Source organism: Hydra vulgaris, chromosome 05, assembly GCF_038396675.1.
Source record: "Hydra vulgaris chromosome 05, alternate assembly HydraT2T_AEP".
NCBI lineage: Eukaryota > Metazoa > Cnidaria > Hydrozoa > Anthoathecata > Hydridae > Hydra > Hydra vulgaris.
Genome location: NC_088924.1, coordinates 38,549,902 through 38,566,505, shown reverse-complemented (window position 1 = coordinate 38,566,505; position 16,604 = coordinate 38,549,902). Strand labels below are relative to the sequence as shown.

General features: G+C 25.5%; 1 protein-coding gene across 6 annotated transcripts in view; it reads right to left on the bottom strand.

The window, feature by feature from the left end:
* Positions 1 to 16,604, bottom strand: part of LOC100203327 (protocadherin-23) — a 64,764-nt gene that overhangs the window by 28,759 nt on the left and 19,401 nt on the right. For all 6 annotated transcript variants that reach the window (XM_065798113.1, XM_065798116.1, XM_065798118.1 and 3 more), the window contains 10 exons: positions 15,610 to 15,669; positions 15,043 to 15,132; positions 13,639 to 13,731; positions 12,588 to 12,689; positions 6,626 to 6,757; positions 5,325 to 5,403; positions 5,146 to 5,249; positions 4,863 to 5,045; positions 3,495 to 3,620; positions 1,913 to 2,065 (listed from right to left, as the gene is read on the bottom strand). In XM_065798113.1, coding sequence (XP_065654185.1) covers positions 1,913 to 2,065; positions 3,495 to 3,620; positions 4,863 to 5,045; positions 5,146 to 5,249; positions 5,325 to 5,403; positions 6,626 to 6,757; positions 12,588 to 12,689; positions 13,639 to 13,731; positions 15,043 to 15,132; positions 15,610 to 15,669 — 1,122 coding nt within the window. The remainder of the gene's footprint in view (positions 1 to 1,912; positions 2,066 to 3,494; positions 3,621 to 4,862; positions 5,046 to 5,145; positions 5,250 to 5,324; positions 5,404 to 6,625; positions 6,758 to 12,587; positions 12,690 to 13,638; positions 13,732 to 15,042; positions 15,133 to 15,609; positions 15,670 to 16,604) is intronic.

Genomic DNA, 16,604 nt, shown 5'->3' with positions numbered 1-16,604 from the left:
TTCACAAAAAACTTGCTTTTGAGGCATTCCCTTTCAAATTTAATTTAATTTAATTTAACTGAACTTTCTATATTCCAAGATTTTGTATTTGACATCCTAGTCAATAAATCTTATAGGAACCTATAGTATTTTGGACAAGGTAGATCAACCTAATGTAAAATAAAATAACAACTTTAAAAATTGTAGATCATCCTATAAATTTTTTTGGCTATGGCAACCAAACATATATGTGAAAAATGCTATTTTGCATTTATACTCTTTTACTATGTTTGTTGTTCAAAGAAAAGCTCATGACTATATTATATTGTCTATTATTGTCAACAATACTCAAAAAAATTGTCTTTTGAGGTACAATTGAAATTATCTTTGCAAGTCAAATAATGAACTAAGTATATGAGTGCTAGTCAGAAGTAAAAACGTCAGAAGTAAAGTCAGAAGTAAAGTCAAGGGAACGAAAATGTGTTGGAAATAAGAATGTTTAAGGTAAAAACACAACATTCAGTTAAAATAAAATTATCACGTAATAAAAAAAGCAATTTATTTTAAAAAAATTGGAATCACAGGGAATGTATTATTATTATTAAAAAACTATTTAAAATCAGAAACAATTTGTTAAAATAAATTCAACTTCATCATCAAATTTATTAAATATATCATGCGGAGTTCCACAAGGATCCATACTAGGACCTTTGCTTTTTTTAATTTATGTTAATGATCTATATAAAGCAACAAATTTGACAACAATTATTTTTGCCGATGACACAACATTATTCAATAAAATGAATAGTGAAATCATTAAAATTTCTAACTGGTTTAAGTCAAACAAACTATCAATAAATATCGACAAAACTAAATAAATCTTCTTTTACCCAGCTTCAAAAAAATCTTCTTTCGATTATACCTTACTTGTAAATTGATAATACTGAAATAAAGAAAGCTAAAGTTACTAATTTCCTGGGTGTTTACATTGATAAAAACTTCACATGGAAAAATCATGTTAACAACCTAAACAATAAAATTGCTAGAAGTATAGGAATAATTTACAAATCAAGACTTTTTTTAAATAAATATACTTTAATTCGATTATATTACTCATTTATTCATTGCCATACTAATTATGCTTATCCTGCATGGGGTGGTGTAAAAAAAAAGTACACTAGAACTTCTTTATTGTCAACAAAAGCATATTACATGTCTTAAAAACTTTAAAGACCATTTTACTCATGCCTCTTTTACTTAAAATGAATATTCTTAATGTATATTAACTTAATGTGTATAATATTCTTTGCTTTATTATAAATATAAAACTAACACTTCCCCTTATCCTTTTTATAATTTTTACTCAGATAAAATAACAAACAAATACTATCTTCGAAATAAAAACTTTATCCAACAACCTTTTTCGCATTCAAATTTTGGTAGATCTTGTATATCTTATCGAGGAGCTTTTTTATGGAACAAAATAATTCTGAAATATTTTGATTTTACTCAAAATGGAATTACAACACATTCAAAGAAAAACTTAAACAGATAATTTTATCTATCGATAACATACTTGTATATTTTTACACTTTATAAAGTAGAATTTTGAAAATTCAATTCTTAGTATTTACATATATGAATGTTATATATCTTTTACGTTTATTTATTTTTACTTTCAACGAGAATATATATATTTAACACAATAAATGTAGAAATGCAGTTGAAAAACAAAGCAGTTCTTGACAACAAGACCTTAAGGTCTTCTACGAGATCCTGCGTTCTTTCTCTTACAAACTTAATTAATCTTGTAATCATTCTATTATATTATTGAAATTATTATAATTGTAAAACAATTAATATTGTAAAACATTTAAAGAAAGAACAAAAAATTAATAATAAAAAAAAGAAAAAAAGAGAAAAAGTAAATTACATCTGCCAAAAAAACTCCACTTGCTTCATTTTCACGAATTGAAGCTGTATAAAGAGCATTTACAAACACTGGAGCATGGTCATTAATGTCTTCAACAATAGCAGTGACATCAGCATACGCATCAGGTTGAAAACTAGCTTGCTGGGCTAATACCTTAAATTAATTCGAAAATAAAAAATGGATTATTTAAACCTTGAAATAAATAGTTTATAAAACCTTGAAATATAAAGTTAATAAGAGTACATTTTAAATAACAAGCATCTCTGAAATTCATGTCATACTGAAATAATCTTGTGTGCAGGCTGCAGTACATAGATCAACTAAGGGTAAGACTAAGAATTTGATAAAAATAGTCATAGTACAAAGAAACAAATACCAAGAATATGCTGAAGTTTGAAATGATACTACATTTTGCAATCATATTACATACTACAACATGAGGTTTAAATTCATTATAATTACATTATTATTTTTAGGGATTTATATTCCAAATAAATACAGAACTAAAAAAGACAACTTAAAAAATACATAGTATTTAACTATTTAGTTGCATAAACTTTTTAAATGTCTTTTTTCCCTGTCATTAATTACAAAAGTTGTAACTAATGTATATAATGTACATTATATACAATATACATAACATTTTAGAAAATATTTTACTGATAATAAATAAAATTAACTATTTATAAAAAGACAAGCCTTTTATTTCAAAAGAGGCCATAAGAAAACAACAACGAAAAAGACAAGCCTTTTAAGAAATAGTTAATTTTATTATTTATTATCAGTAAAATATTTTCTAAAATGTTATGCATATTGTATATAATCTTATGTATTATGTATGTGTATACATATATATATATATATATATATATATATATATATATATATATATATATATATATATATATATATATATATATATTTATATATATATATATATATATATATATATTTATATATATATATATGTATATACATATATATATATACATATATATATGTATATACATATATATGTATATACATATATATATATATATGTATATACATATATATAATATATATATGTATATACATATATATATATGTATATACATATATATATATATATGTATATACATATATATATATATGTATATATATATGTATATACATATATATATATATGTATATACATATATATATATATGTTTAATAACAATGTATAATAGTAATTTATGCGTTAGTGCAATGGCAAATTGCAAACTTTTATATCAAAAGATATGCAATTCAAACCCCATTACAAAGCTGATAGTAATGCTCTCAAACTGTTTCTCTAAGCACCAGCCATTGTTGTCATTCAAAAACAGCAGTCATCATTGTAAGTTGTTTCTTTAGGCAGGGTTAAAAGTGGGTTGTGATATTTAAAAATCAAATTTACTAAAATATATTTTTTATTCAGTCTCCTCATCTATTGTGACACCTCTTGCCCCCTAAACCCTTGACATTATAAAAATACTAAATAGGTGAATATAAAATCGATATAACAAATAACATTTCAGACAAGCTGCATTTTGGTTTAAAAATCTAAAACTAGATTTACCTTAAAATTATAAATATCTTTCTTTTCTCTATCAAGCTCTCCTTTAACAAATATTTCACCAAATTGAGTTATACCAAAAACTTCATCAGCCCCTTGAAGATGATACTCAAACTTTGCATTTTCGCCCTAAAATTCAACTTAAAACTACAGGACTAACTCACATCATTGTTCTGTGGTAAGGTTTTCGGGAGGTATTATCCATAAACCAAAAACTCTTAATACCAGTTTACTGATAAAAAGTTTTATTTACAATAAATAAATATACTAAGAATAGTGATATGATTAATGATAACTAAATTCGAACAAAATAACTATATATAAATAATATTCTAATATAAATAAACTGATAAAAATTGGCTGATATACTAAAAAAAAAAATTTTAAAACAGTTTTTTTTGATTTTAATACAGTTTCTGCACCCACAATTGATGATACTTTGAATCTCTAGTGCCTCACAAAAGCTAAGAAAACATTAATTTATGAAAATTTGAATAAAAATGTGTTCAATATTACAGGTTCATAGTTTTAGCAAAATTTACAAAGTCTTTATCAAAATTGTGACAAGCAACAACTTGAAGTTGACATTATGTTAGTTAATGGAATCATCATTTATTAAAGTTGGACAAGATATAAAACAAAATAATGAAAAAAAAACATAAGATAACCAAGGTCATTCAAATTTATCTATAAGTAAATGAAAATTTTCTTTTCATATGGTTCGCCATTCTCTCGCCTTGATTTTTTTTTAAGAGAAATCATTATTATTTTTAGGTTTTTATATTTTTCAATTTTTTTCAAACTGTTTATATTTAGTTTTACTTAAGATCAGAAAGTTACAAAAATCTTTTTATAATAAAGTTATATTTATAATAAAGTTTTTTTTGTATAATAAATTTATACTTATAATAAAGTTTTTTTTGTATAATAAAGTTATATTTATAATAAATATTAATTTTAAATAATTTTTTATTAATGCCTTTTTTATTATTGGAATTAAAAATATAAAAGCTAAGTTTAGTTAATTTAATAAATTTAAATGCTTTGCACATAAAAATATATATAACAAAACTTGCTTAAATTATATGAAAACAAGGGTTTTTAGAGAAAACTGTTTTGCTACTTTCAGGTGTTACTAGTATATGAAATTTGTTAGCAATATTTTTGCTTTTTCCTTTTACAAATAAAATAAAATATAATACAAATATAACAATTGAAGACAAAATGAAAAAGACTTTTTTAACTTAATTTTGATTAAAAAATGTAACCTTGTAAATCTGTTAAAAACACATAAAACAATACAAATACACAAAAATGAAAATAAATTTTATTAAAATTTTCAATTTGATTTCATCAGACACTCTTGCTTACCTCATCAACATCATAAGCCTTAATAGTTTTTACAACAACACCATAGTGTTCATTTTCTTTCACTTTTATAACGTAATGAGGATGTTCAAACTTTGGACGATTATCATTTACATCAGTGACAACAACTGTCAGTGTTGTATAACCTGGCAAATGCTTGCCAAATGAGGATAATGTTTCAGTTGCCTAAATAAATAAAAAACATAAAAAATATATATTCGTTTTTCCAACATAAAAACAAAAAAATAAAAAATAAATTGTTGAGTTAAATTAAAAATGATCTCACAAGAATCTTTAGTTTGTATATGGGAATAGTTTCACGATCAACAAACCCTTGAACTCGAACATCACCTTGACTATCCACAGAAAAAATATTTCCATAATAAGAACCTATTTAATATAATACAATAAACTAAATATGCAGAAATATGTATGCCTAATTAAAATTAGACAAAGATTTCTTACTTGGATCAATTGAGTATCTTATAGGTGAATTAATCCCTCTATCTAAATCTTCTGCATGAACACGCACAATGATTTCTCCCTATATAAACACAGCACACATATTTTTCATACACGCATATGCATGTATATATATATATGTATATATATACTTATATATGTATATGTATATGTATATATATATATATATATATATATATATATATATATATATATATATATATATATATATATATATATATATATATATATATATATATATATATACACAAACTCACACACATGTGTGTTATCAATTTCATATATTATATGTTATTTACATATATATTTTATGATGTATATACTTGTGTATTTTTTTAACTCTTATACTTCTTTTTAAATCTTTATTATACTTAAACAAATTTTTGTTATCAAAATAATAATTTTTCAAACTATACTTATATTTAGGATTTTTATACTTAACATTAGGAAAAAGTTTTTTTTTTCAAACTTAAAAGTGTAAGACCTTTATTTGTCAAATATTTCCCACTCAAATACTCATTATCTCCTCTCAAATCTTCTATATCTCCACTAAAACATGCATCAACTTCTTAAAAATGAACAAAAAGTTCTAAAAAATTAAAAATTTTTTGATCACATAAAAAAATAACTTGTTTTGCATTTTATAAAAACCAATTTGCTTTTTAGACCTACAGTCAATTTTACAAAAAATCATAATAATTTATTGCTTACTAGTTGTTTATTTTATAACAAAATTGACCATTATTTAATTACATTAGTGAATAATTTTTTTTTCCTCAATAACAAAATATTTTTTTTTTTAGTTAGTTAAGCTTGCATTGTATTGTATAAAAATTAAATAACTTTTTTTAAACTTTGCTTTTATCCTCGTTAAAACTTGACCAGGTGATGTAGGAAGTTATTTGTCAAAACCAAATTTTTAAATTCTATTTTGTCAAAATTAAAATTCCACAAAGAAGCATATCGAGACCATCATTAACCAGATGTTAATCATTTATCAGCTCAAATCTACAACTTGACCTATCTTTGAAACTTTATATTAATAATATCTAGTATTTCATAACACAGATCAAAATTAAGGTTAAAATTATTATAGACTTTAGGAAAAACAAACTTTCTTCTCTAACTGCTAGATCAGACAAAGTAAATTGTTTAAACAAAAAAGGGATTTCTTGCAATATTAGGATTAAAATCAAGATTTAAAATGTTAACTTTACAACAACATAACTTTTTACAACAATAAAGTAATTCAATAACAAGATAAATGTTACGTTGTAACTTACTTGATGTTCCCCTTCTTTTATTGTTGCAGTGTAATTTGTATAAAAAACTGCTCCATTATCATCTTCATCTAAAATTTTTATCTCTAAATTTGTGGTTTCAATATGTCGCAATGGATTTTTTGATCGACCATCCTTTAATAGAAATAAAAAATTATAAATTTGTTTAGCCACAAATTTGGTTCAATAAAACTTTTTTAAGAATAAAAAGCTTTCAAGCATGACTGGACAGGAAAAAAACCACAACTTAACTGCAATGCAAATCAGTCAGCTAGATTTAGTTTTAACTAATGGAAAATTCTATGATAACTTGATTAAGCAATAATTACGGTTTGTAAAAAAAAGGAAGAGATTGAAATTTACAACAATGGGACAGAAACAAATGGAACGTTACAACAATGGGACAGAAAAAGATGGAACGTTACAACAATAGGAAAGAAAGAGATGGAATGTTACAACAATGGGACAGAAAGAGATGGAATGTTACAACAATGGGACAGAAAGAGATGGAATGTTACAACAATGGGACAGAAAGAGATGGAATGTTACAACAATGGGACAAAAAGAGATGGAACGTTACAACAAAGAGAAGCTCAAGCTTGGCAGCTAAAGAAAGTTGTTCCATATTTAAAATGCATTTTTAAATCTTGCCTAAAAGTAAGAAGAACCATCCCAAGTATGACCACAGTATTCAAAATATTGAATCATAGAGATCAGGAGTAAGAAAACGACAAGCATGATAAAAAAGACAACTTTAGCTGATGCTAACTTTGCAATGGATTTTATATAATTATATTTTATATAATTTTCCATAAGAGGTTTATATAAGGTTTCCATAAGAGGTCATAAGTGAAAGATAATTCAAGAAGACATAAAGTTTACTTTATAAGTGTATTAAAAAACTTTAATACTGTAGTTAAAAATAAATTAATCAATAATTAAAAAAAACTTTTCTAGACACACCATACAACTTAATAGAGAAGTTTGGCCTAACAGATCTAATTAAAAATCTTTGATAAGCAAAGAGCAATAGACCTTGCTTCATTGCTTCCATCAAATGAACAAGTTATGTCGCAGGGTAAAGCATAAGTGGTGATGATGTTTGTTTGACGGAATAAACTAGTTATTAGTGCTGATCCTCATCGAAACGCCAGTAATAATAGACGCAACTCTGAGGAGATGTTTATTACTAAATCACTACACAAATTATGCTTACGCATTAGCATTAATGTTTTTTTCCCCATTTTTATTCTTTACATTGTTTTATGCATACTTTTTATTTTGTAGTCTATTATTTGTTTTGTATGTTGTTGTTTGGTGATATATTTGTTGCATGTCTTTGTTCACATTAAGTTTTTAAATATATATATATATATATATATATATATTAAAATTAGTATTTAATTAGTAAAAATTATTAATTAGTAAAAATAGTAGTTTTTTTTTATTGTAAGTATTGTTTAGGTGTATTGCTTGTCTTTTTTTTCTTTCTTTTTTGTAATCATATGATTCCATTTTTAAATACTCTTCTATTAATCTTTATTTTTTGTCTTGACAACTGTCAAAAAAAGTGTTTTTTTTTAAATAATTCTCCTCTATTCTAATGTACTTCATTTTTCCCTCAGGCATTAACTGCTCGTGTGTGACCATTCACACAAAAATTAAGTAACATCCAAAAATAAATAAAATAAATATTTTATGGAATTTCTTGTTTGTATAACTACCAACTATTTTATTTCAACCTTTCTTTTTTAAAAATTCACATATATTCTGAGCAATCATTTCAGTGTTTTAAATAATGTTTTTATTTTTTTAGATGTGAAATTGAAAAGATTTTATCCCTTCAATAATGTAAATAAAAGTAACATTAGTCATTATTTAAACTTCTGTTTTAACGACTCAAGATGATTTTTTATATAAAGATTCAAAGACTTTGCTAATAACAGAATTGTAATAAAGTTTATATAACAGGTGATGCGGAAGTTATCGGACAAATCCTAATTTCATTATTTGAGCATAATAATTAGTTTTTGTGGTTTTATGCGTAGGCATAAACGTTCTATAAAATATAAACTTTATTATTTGAAACACGATTATTTAAAATGAGGTTAAATGCAGCTGAATGAGAATCTTTTCGAAAGCGACTAAAAATGTTTTTTGTAAATAAACCTAATATAAAAAAAAAAAAATCGTAAATTATTTTGAAAAGGAAGGGTTTGCTCAAAGTACAATATATGATAACCTAAAAAGACTTGAAACTGTTCAATCGTTTTCTGACAGAAAGCACCCTGGTCGTCCGACATCCTGGACTAGAGAAAAGAAAGCCGAATTAACGAGACTTCAATCGAAAAGGGGTCAGTCAGAGAAAAATAGGTATTAAATTCGGTGTAAATCAATTGACAATTGGTCGTCAGTTAAAAAAAATGAATATTAAATATAGAAAACGTGAAAAGACTCCAAAATACACTATAGAACAACAAATAAAGGCAAAGAAAAGAAGCAGTAAACTAGTTAACCAACTCTATAACACAAAATCGCTTCTAGTCATCGATGACAAAAAATACTTTTGTTTTGCAGGGGACAACATGCCTGGAAATTCTGGATACTACACAAACAACAAAAAGACATGCCCAGAAAGTGTTCGTTTTATAGGAAAAGAGAAATTTCCAAAAAAATTATTAATGTGGATAGCCATTTCTGACCGTGGTATGTCCGAGCCATTGTTTCGCACTTCCAAGGCTGTAGCGATCAATTCATCAATCTATATTAATGAATGTTTAGAAAACTGACTTCTTCCATTTATTCACAAGTATCATGGAGACTTTAACTATTTATTTTGGCCAGATTTAGCAAGTTCTCATTATTCTAAAGATTCTCTATGTTTGATAGACCAATATGTCTATTACGTTAATAAAGAATCCAATTCCCCAAATGTGCCACAAGCACGACCAATTGAAAATTTTTGGGGGCATTTGGCACAGAAGGTTTACGAGGGAGATTGGCAAGCTTCAACAGAGCAAGTTTTGATTGATCGCATTAAACTAAAACTACAAGAAATTGATTTAAACTTTTTACAGTCGCATATCAAAATTTTCAATGATATTTCTGCATAGATGGTCGTTAATGTCATGATTATGCCTTATTATCTTATTCTTTAGCTCTTGAACTGTCGTTGGCTTGTTGGCATAGACTTTACTTTTGAGATATCCCCAAAGGAAGAAATCTAAAGGCGTCAAGTCGCACAATATTGGTGGTCAATTCACTTCACTGTTTTGAGAGATTGTGCGAGCAGAGAACCTCTCATTCAGTAAAGCCATTGTTGCATTGGCTGTGTGACAGGTGGCTCTGTCCTGTTAGAACCACAGATCTTCACAATCCACATCATTCAATGCAGGCCATAAAAAGTTGGTAATCATGGCATGGTATCGCTCGCTTGTCACAGTTACAGAATTCCCGGCATCATTTTCGAAGAAATAAGGCCCAATGATTCCGTTAGCAGACATTGCACACCATACCATAACCTTTTGTGCATGAAGTGACTTTTCAACAATTTTCTTTGGATTTTCATCAGCCCAAATGCAACAATTTTGCTTATTAATGAATCCGGAAAGATGAAAATGGGCTTCATTGCTAAAGATGATTTTTTGCGAAAAAGCAGGATCGACTTGCCTTTGCTCTTGCACCCAATTGACGAATGTATGGCTCTTCAAATGGTCATTAGGCTTCAGTTCTTGAGTTAATTGAATTTTGTAAGCGTGCATACACAAATCTTTTGTCAAAATTCGATGTAATGTTGTTGTTGAGAGGTTCAATTCTTGTGCACATTGAAGAATTGAGGTGCCTGGATTCTCGGCCACATTCTCGCGTACTGCAGCAATGTTCTCATCTGAACGGCATAAGGGAGTACAAGTTGGTGTTTTCACATCTGTCACTGATCCAGTTTCTTTAAATTTTGCCACAATTTTTCCAATTGCACTGATGGTTGGTCGATTATGTTGACCAAAGAAATCGCAAAGTGCTCTAAATGCATTTGTGGTTGAACAACCATTTTTGTAATACTCTTCAACAACTTGAATACATTGTTCATTTGTTAATCTTTCCATTATTTTAATTGCCAAAAGCTGTAGTTTTTGAATCTGGAAGAAGAAAAAAATTATTCATCGTTCAAATATAATTTGCATTAAACTTTTATCCGTCTTAATGAAACACCCTATAGAAGTAATTTGGATATCTAATAGTGGATTAACATGTTTCTTTTTGTGACAGGAAGAATGTGGTCATTACATTTATAAGATAAATTAGAAAAAATGTTCTTTGCAATTAGCCCTTATCATTTGTAAAGATATTAGGATCAGGTCCACATTAAAAAGATGAAATGTTATACTTGTTAATGACATTGTTAAAGATTTTCTGAAAGTACTTAGAACATAGTTTCTGGGATCTAAGCATAGAAACACAGAAACACAAGATTTACTAACCCAAGAATAATGAATGAGAATAATGGATAGACTGAACCACCTAAAAAAGAACAAGGTAAAAATGACACAAGCTAGACTCAATAACACAAATTAATGAGTGAAGGTAAGTGATTAAGGTTGTCTGGAAAACAAGTTACAAAGTTAAACATATGAGTAGGAGAATGAGGAAGACAAACTATTTGCCTGCTGGGTCAGTGGTAATAATTAAGTTATTCAGTGGGATGAGCATTAAAGTCACCATTAAAAACAATAGAGAGAAAGGATTTAGTTTGGATGGAAAAGAGATGGATAAAGGTCTTAGTTTGGATGGATGATGAGGATGGATGAAAGGACTTAGTTTGGATGGATAAAAAAAAAGAAATTTTATCGATTACCATTGAAATATAATCAAAATGAGTGCAGTATTGAGAATTAGATTATCAAAGAACAAATAAAAAAGTAACTGAATGAAGATATGAACAAATGAATGAAGAGAAAAAACTAACTGAATGAAATGAAGCATATGAAAGAATAGTCAGATTTTGATGAAAAGATGACAAAAGATGACTTTGTAAATAAGAATATACCAAGGTCAAGCATGTGACTATTGGAGTCTTTACAAATCAAAGGATCATAGCTAATAACACTAAGATTTGAAGATAAAACAACATTTAAATTAACCTCACAAGACCAAGCAGCTCTGGTGAATTTTGAAAAAAGGATAATTTAACAAATGAAAAGTTACTTTACCACGAATGTTTGTAATAGATTAAAAAAATTTTAAGATAAATTTATTTTTTAGCTTAAACTTTGGTGATTATGATGGTTTCTTTTGACGATGGTTTTTTTAATAACCAATAATAATAAAAGCGTAGGTCTCATGACTAACTTTTATCCATAAGAAAAATATATTGAAAGCAAACATTACGTTCATAGAAAAATATTTGAAAAAAACAGTTATAGGATGAAAAAAAAAGTCAGCCCTCGAAATTAGAAAAAATGGGGACAGCAATATTTTGTAAGAAATAAATTTAAAAAATAAATAAATAGTATTTGGCATAATTGTCTTTTCTTATTTATAAACACCCATAAACAATTGCCCCCTCTTTAAAAAAAAACAACTAAACTGTGAGAAAGCAAACATAATATGATAATGTTGTGTTATGAATGTTTAAGGAAATAAATAGATTAAAGTTAAAGTTTTTTAAAATAAGGAAATATTTTATTTTTTTCAAACAACATATTTAAATTTCATTAACTTTTTTTATAACAATACTGTTTGATTTAAAAATATTTAGACTTAAAATGTTTTTTAATGTGGTTTCAAGTTAAATTAAATTACAATGCAGTAGTTTAAAATACGCAACTGATGTAATTTAACTTTTAATGATAAAATGCAATTTTTTAAGTAAAAACAACCTTAAAACAACTTTTTGATCAAATTAAATCTTTTTAAGTAAGATTTATTTAATCAATAAAAAATAAAAAATAATGACAAGAAAACTTACAGCAACTGCTATACGAAGTAAATACTTAGATTTCGTCTCATAGTCAAGATTTTTTATTGTACGTATTTGACCGGTATAATGATCAATAGAAAACACTTCATCCTAAAAAAAATTTCAAATTTGAATATTAAGTAGCATATTGAATAACTCAATATGCTACTCAATATTTGAATATCCATTTTCTCCACAACCTACAAAAGTAATAGTAATTTAACTTTATAGCCCATCTTAGCACACAGAACAGTTTACAAAATCAAAACTTTATGATATCAAACTATATTGTATACGAGGGGCTATTCTAGGAAAATAATTTGGGTGGCAATATCTTTCATGATGGCGCCAGCCATAAGGAAATTTGGCAAAAACATTACTGTATATAGGCAATTTTTTGGAAAAAACAATGTTTGCCATAAAAAAAAGTCTTAAATTTCTGATTTTGGGCAGCACCCAAATACAGTCAACACTGTTGAAAAGGGTCTAGAATAGCCCCTGTATATTTGTTTCCTATTATATTACTATTATACTTGTTTTTAAAAAGTCTTAAACATAAACACACATTTAAAAACATAAAAAAAACATAGCAAAAAATTTTTGCAAAAAAAAATATGAATTTAAAAAATATTGTTAAAAAAAATCATTTATTTATAATAATTTATTTATAGACTAAATTGTCAGAAATAAAAAACACAGTACTGTAATTAAGTGATACTGATATGGAAAGAATCACATTAAAATATAAACAAATAATACAAAAATATTAATTTCTGCAATGTTGAAATAAGAGAGAATGGCATAGTAATTTAAATCAACAAATTATGAAGTTCTAGATTTGAATTTATGTAACACTGAAAAAAGGCGCACATTGATATAAACCAATAGTATAAAAAGTTCAAATAGTAAAAGCAATATTGAAATAAGAAACAAAATGTTGTCAACAAAAAAAAGTGTTGCTACCCAACAACTTGACACCAAGAAAAAAAACTCAAGAAAAAAAAGTTTTAAGTAATATAATTCAAGCTTGTGAAAATAGTTGTAAATAAAGTTAACCAACCTCATTACCACTAACAAATGAATACAAAAGCTCTGATTTTTTGTCAACATCTGTAGCACGGATGATTGTTACAAAGGTGTCAATTGGTGTGTTCTAAATATTAAAAAATATATTAATTAGTGTGTTCTAAATATTAAAAAATATATTTTGTCAAAAAATTGTCAAACTCTTGTGAAATTTTTAAACTTTTAGTGCAGTGTAAGTATAAATATGAAGAAAAAAGTTTTTACTTTTGTTATATAAAAAATAAATGGCGGTATCCTTGTTTGATGGCACCGCTCAACTACTACTATCCTTTAGATTATGTCAAAATTTTTAATAAATTTTCCATTAGATTCTAACACCTTCACACCCCATAGAAAAGTTATCTTTAGCATAAGGGCAAACTTTTTAGGAAGAGCTAAACCTTTTTTAACAAAAAAATCATATAATTATTAGGAAATAACTTAATTGATTAATTATTTGATTTTTTAACTGCAAAGAATTTTTTAATCTTGACAGTAACAAAATTTTGTAAAAAACATATTGTAGAAAGTAAACTGCTAAATAAATTTTTGGTCATTTTACTTTTTACACTCTACTTATCATTTAAAGGACAAAAAAAAAAAAAAACTAGGGAAGACATTTACTGTCAGTTTTGGTTTTAAAATTGACAAAAGCCTGCAATCAGTAAACTCTAAACTTTTAAGTATGATTTTACTTGGATTTATGTACGACCCCTCCTGTAATATTACTGATAATGGATTTATCAGATTTACACTCTAAGCCAACAACACATATTAAAATTTATAGGGTTATTTTTATTTGCAGTTTGTATAAAAAACAATGGTACAAATTATGAAATTAACTTAATTAAAATCAAACATTTTTAATTTCTTTAGTATGTATATTTAAAAATGACTTTATGTCTTTATGTCTTTATGTCTTATGATTTTTAAGGTCTTTGGTATGTATGTTTCAAAATGACTTAATGTCTACATATGACTATATTTTATTGACATTAAGTGACAATTTTTAAAAATTCTTTAGTCTTAATGATTTTTTAGGTTTTTCAAAAATGAGAATGGAGTTTTTTTTTTTCTATTAGGTTCTCCAATAGTTCAATAGGACTTTATTTCAACCCAGAGGTTACTGCAATAGATGAAGAGCACTGCAATACAATGACAATATAAAGAAAATACAATCAAAAACAAAAAATGGTAAAGTGTAAAAAATTATATATAATGAATAAGAATTAATTTTACAATGTAAATAAAAATTTAGTAAATTAAACTTAAGAAATGTGTGTACTATTTTTCTGTTTGGCATTTTAATAAAGATGTTGAATTAGTAAAGTTACTTTTGTTTCTAAAAACAAAAATACTTACAAAAATTAAATAGATTAAATGTAAAATTTAAATGTACCTCAGATAAATTTATTTCTTTCAAATTGTTGTCAAACACTGGAGGATTATCATTGATGTCAAGCACATGAATGATGACCTGTAGTGCTGACTGAAAATAAAAAACATAAAAAAATGTCACTAGTCTTTCATTTGTTGCATGTCAATAAATTTAATATGTAAAATAATAGAATTATCTCATAAAAACCATAAATATATATATATATATATTTATTTTTATGAAATAACAAAATATTTGTCCTATCTTTTTAACTATGTTTCATAATTTATTATCAAATTTTCAAAAGATTAAATTTTACAATAAAAACTCTGGAACAAATATTAAAAATAAAAAACCTTACAATGAAATACTTATGGACAAAACTATACATAACAAATCAATGAAAATGATTACAAAATGACTCCTGAGTCGATTTTGCAATCATTTTTATTGATTTTTTTATTATGTATAGTATATTATACTTACTCAATAAGTAAATAAGCAATCAATACAAACAAAATCAAAATAAAACAAACTGTGAGTTTTTTCAGGTTTAACTTGTTTTTCGATTACAAATAAATATCTTACATTTTGGTCAGGTCTTTTAATCTCTGCAGCCACAACTTTAAACTTAATTGTGTCAGATTTCTAAAAAAATAATAATATTACAAAAATATTTAAAAAGTGAATTAAAAATACAAGTTATAGATTAAAAAATAAGAGCTATGTTTTGTTTTTAGTGAAAAAATTAATTGTTTTTTAAACAAAAAATCTTTTTTTAAAAAAAAAAGAAAACATTTCTATTTAAACTTGCAAAAAAAAATTTGTTTTTGTTTCAACTTTTCTGAATTTAAGATTAACTAATGACAAAACCATTTTTAATGATAATAAAATGATTTTTCTAAATTTCCCTCAGAAAAAAAAAGTTTTACAACATGCAGTATGTGTAGAGGTCAAAAATCCAAGGTAAAGTATGATTTTCCAAAATTTTCATTAGTAAGAAAATATATAAGCCTCAGAATAAAATCTAAAATATTTAAACTTAAAGCAAAAATTACTTTTTGTTATGTTTCTAATCGCGTTTGAAATAAATTACTTTAAAATTTATCTTTTAAAACCTTTTACTAAAGTTACCCAAAATGCTTAAAAGCATTTTGCGTAATTTTAGTAAAAGGTTTTATACATACATACATACATACATACATACATACATACATACATACATACATACATACATACATACATACATACATACATACATACATACAAACCTTACGTAAATACATACATACATTACATACATACATACATACATACATACATACATACATACATACATACATACATACATACATACATACATACATACATACATACATACATACATACATACATACATACATACATACATTACATAAATACATACATACATAAATACATACATAAATACATACATACATACATACATACATACATACATACATACATACATACATACATACATACATACATACATACATACATACATACATACATACATACATACATGCCTTTCGTAAATTTTTGTTTAGTTTTTTTCCCCC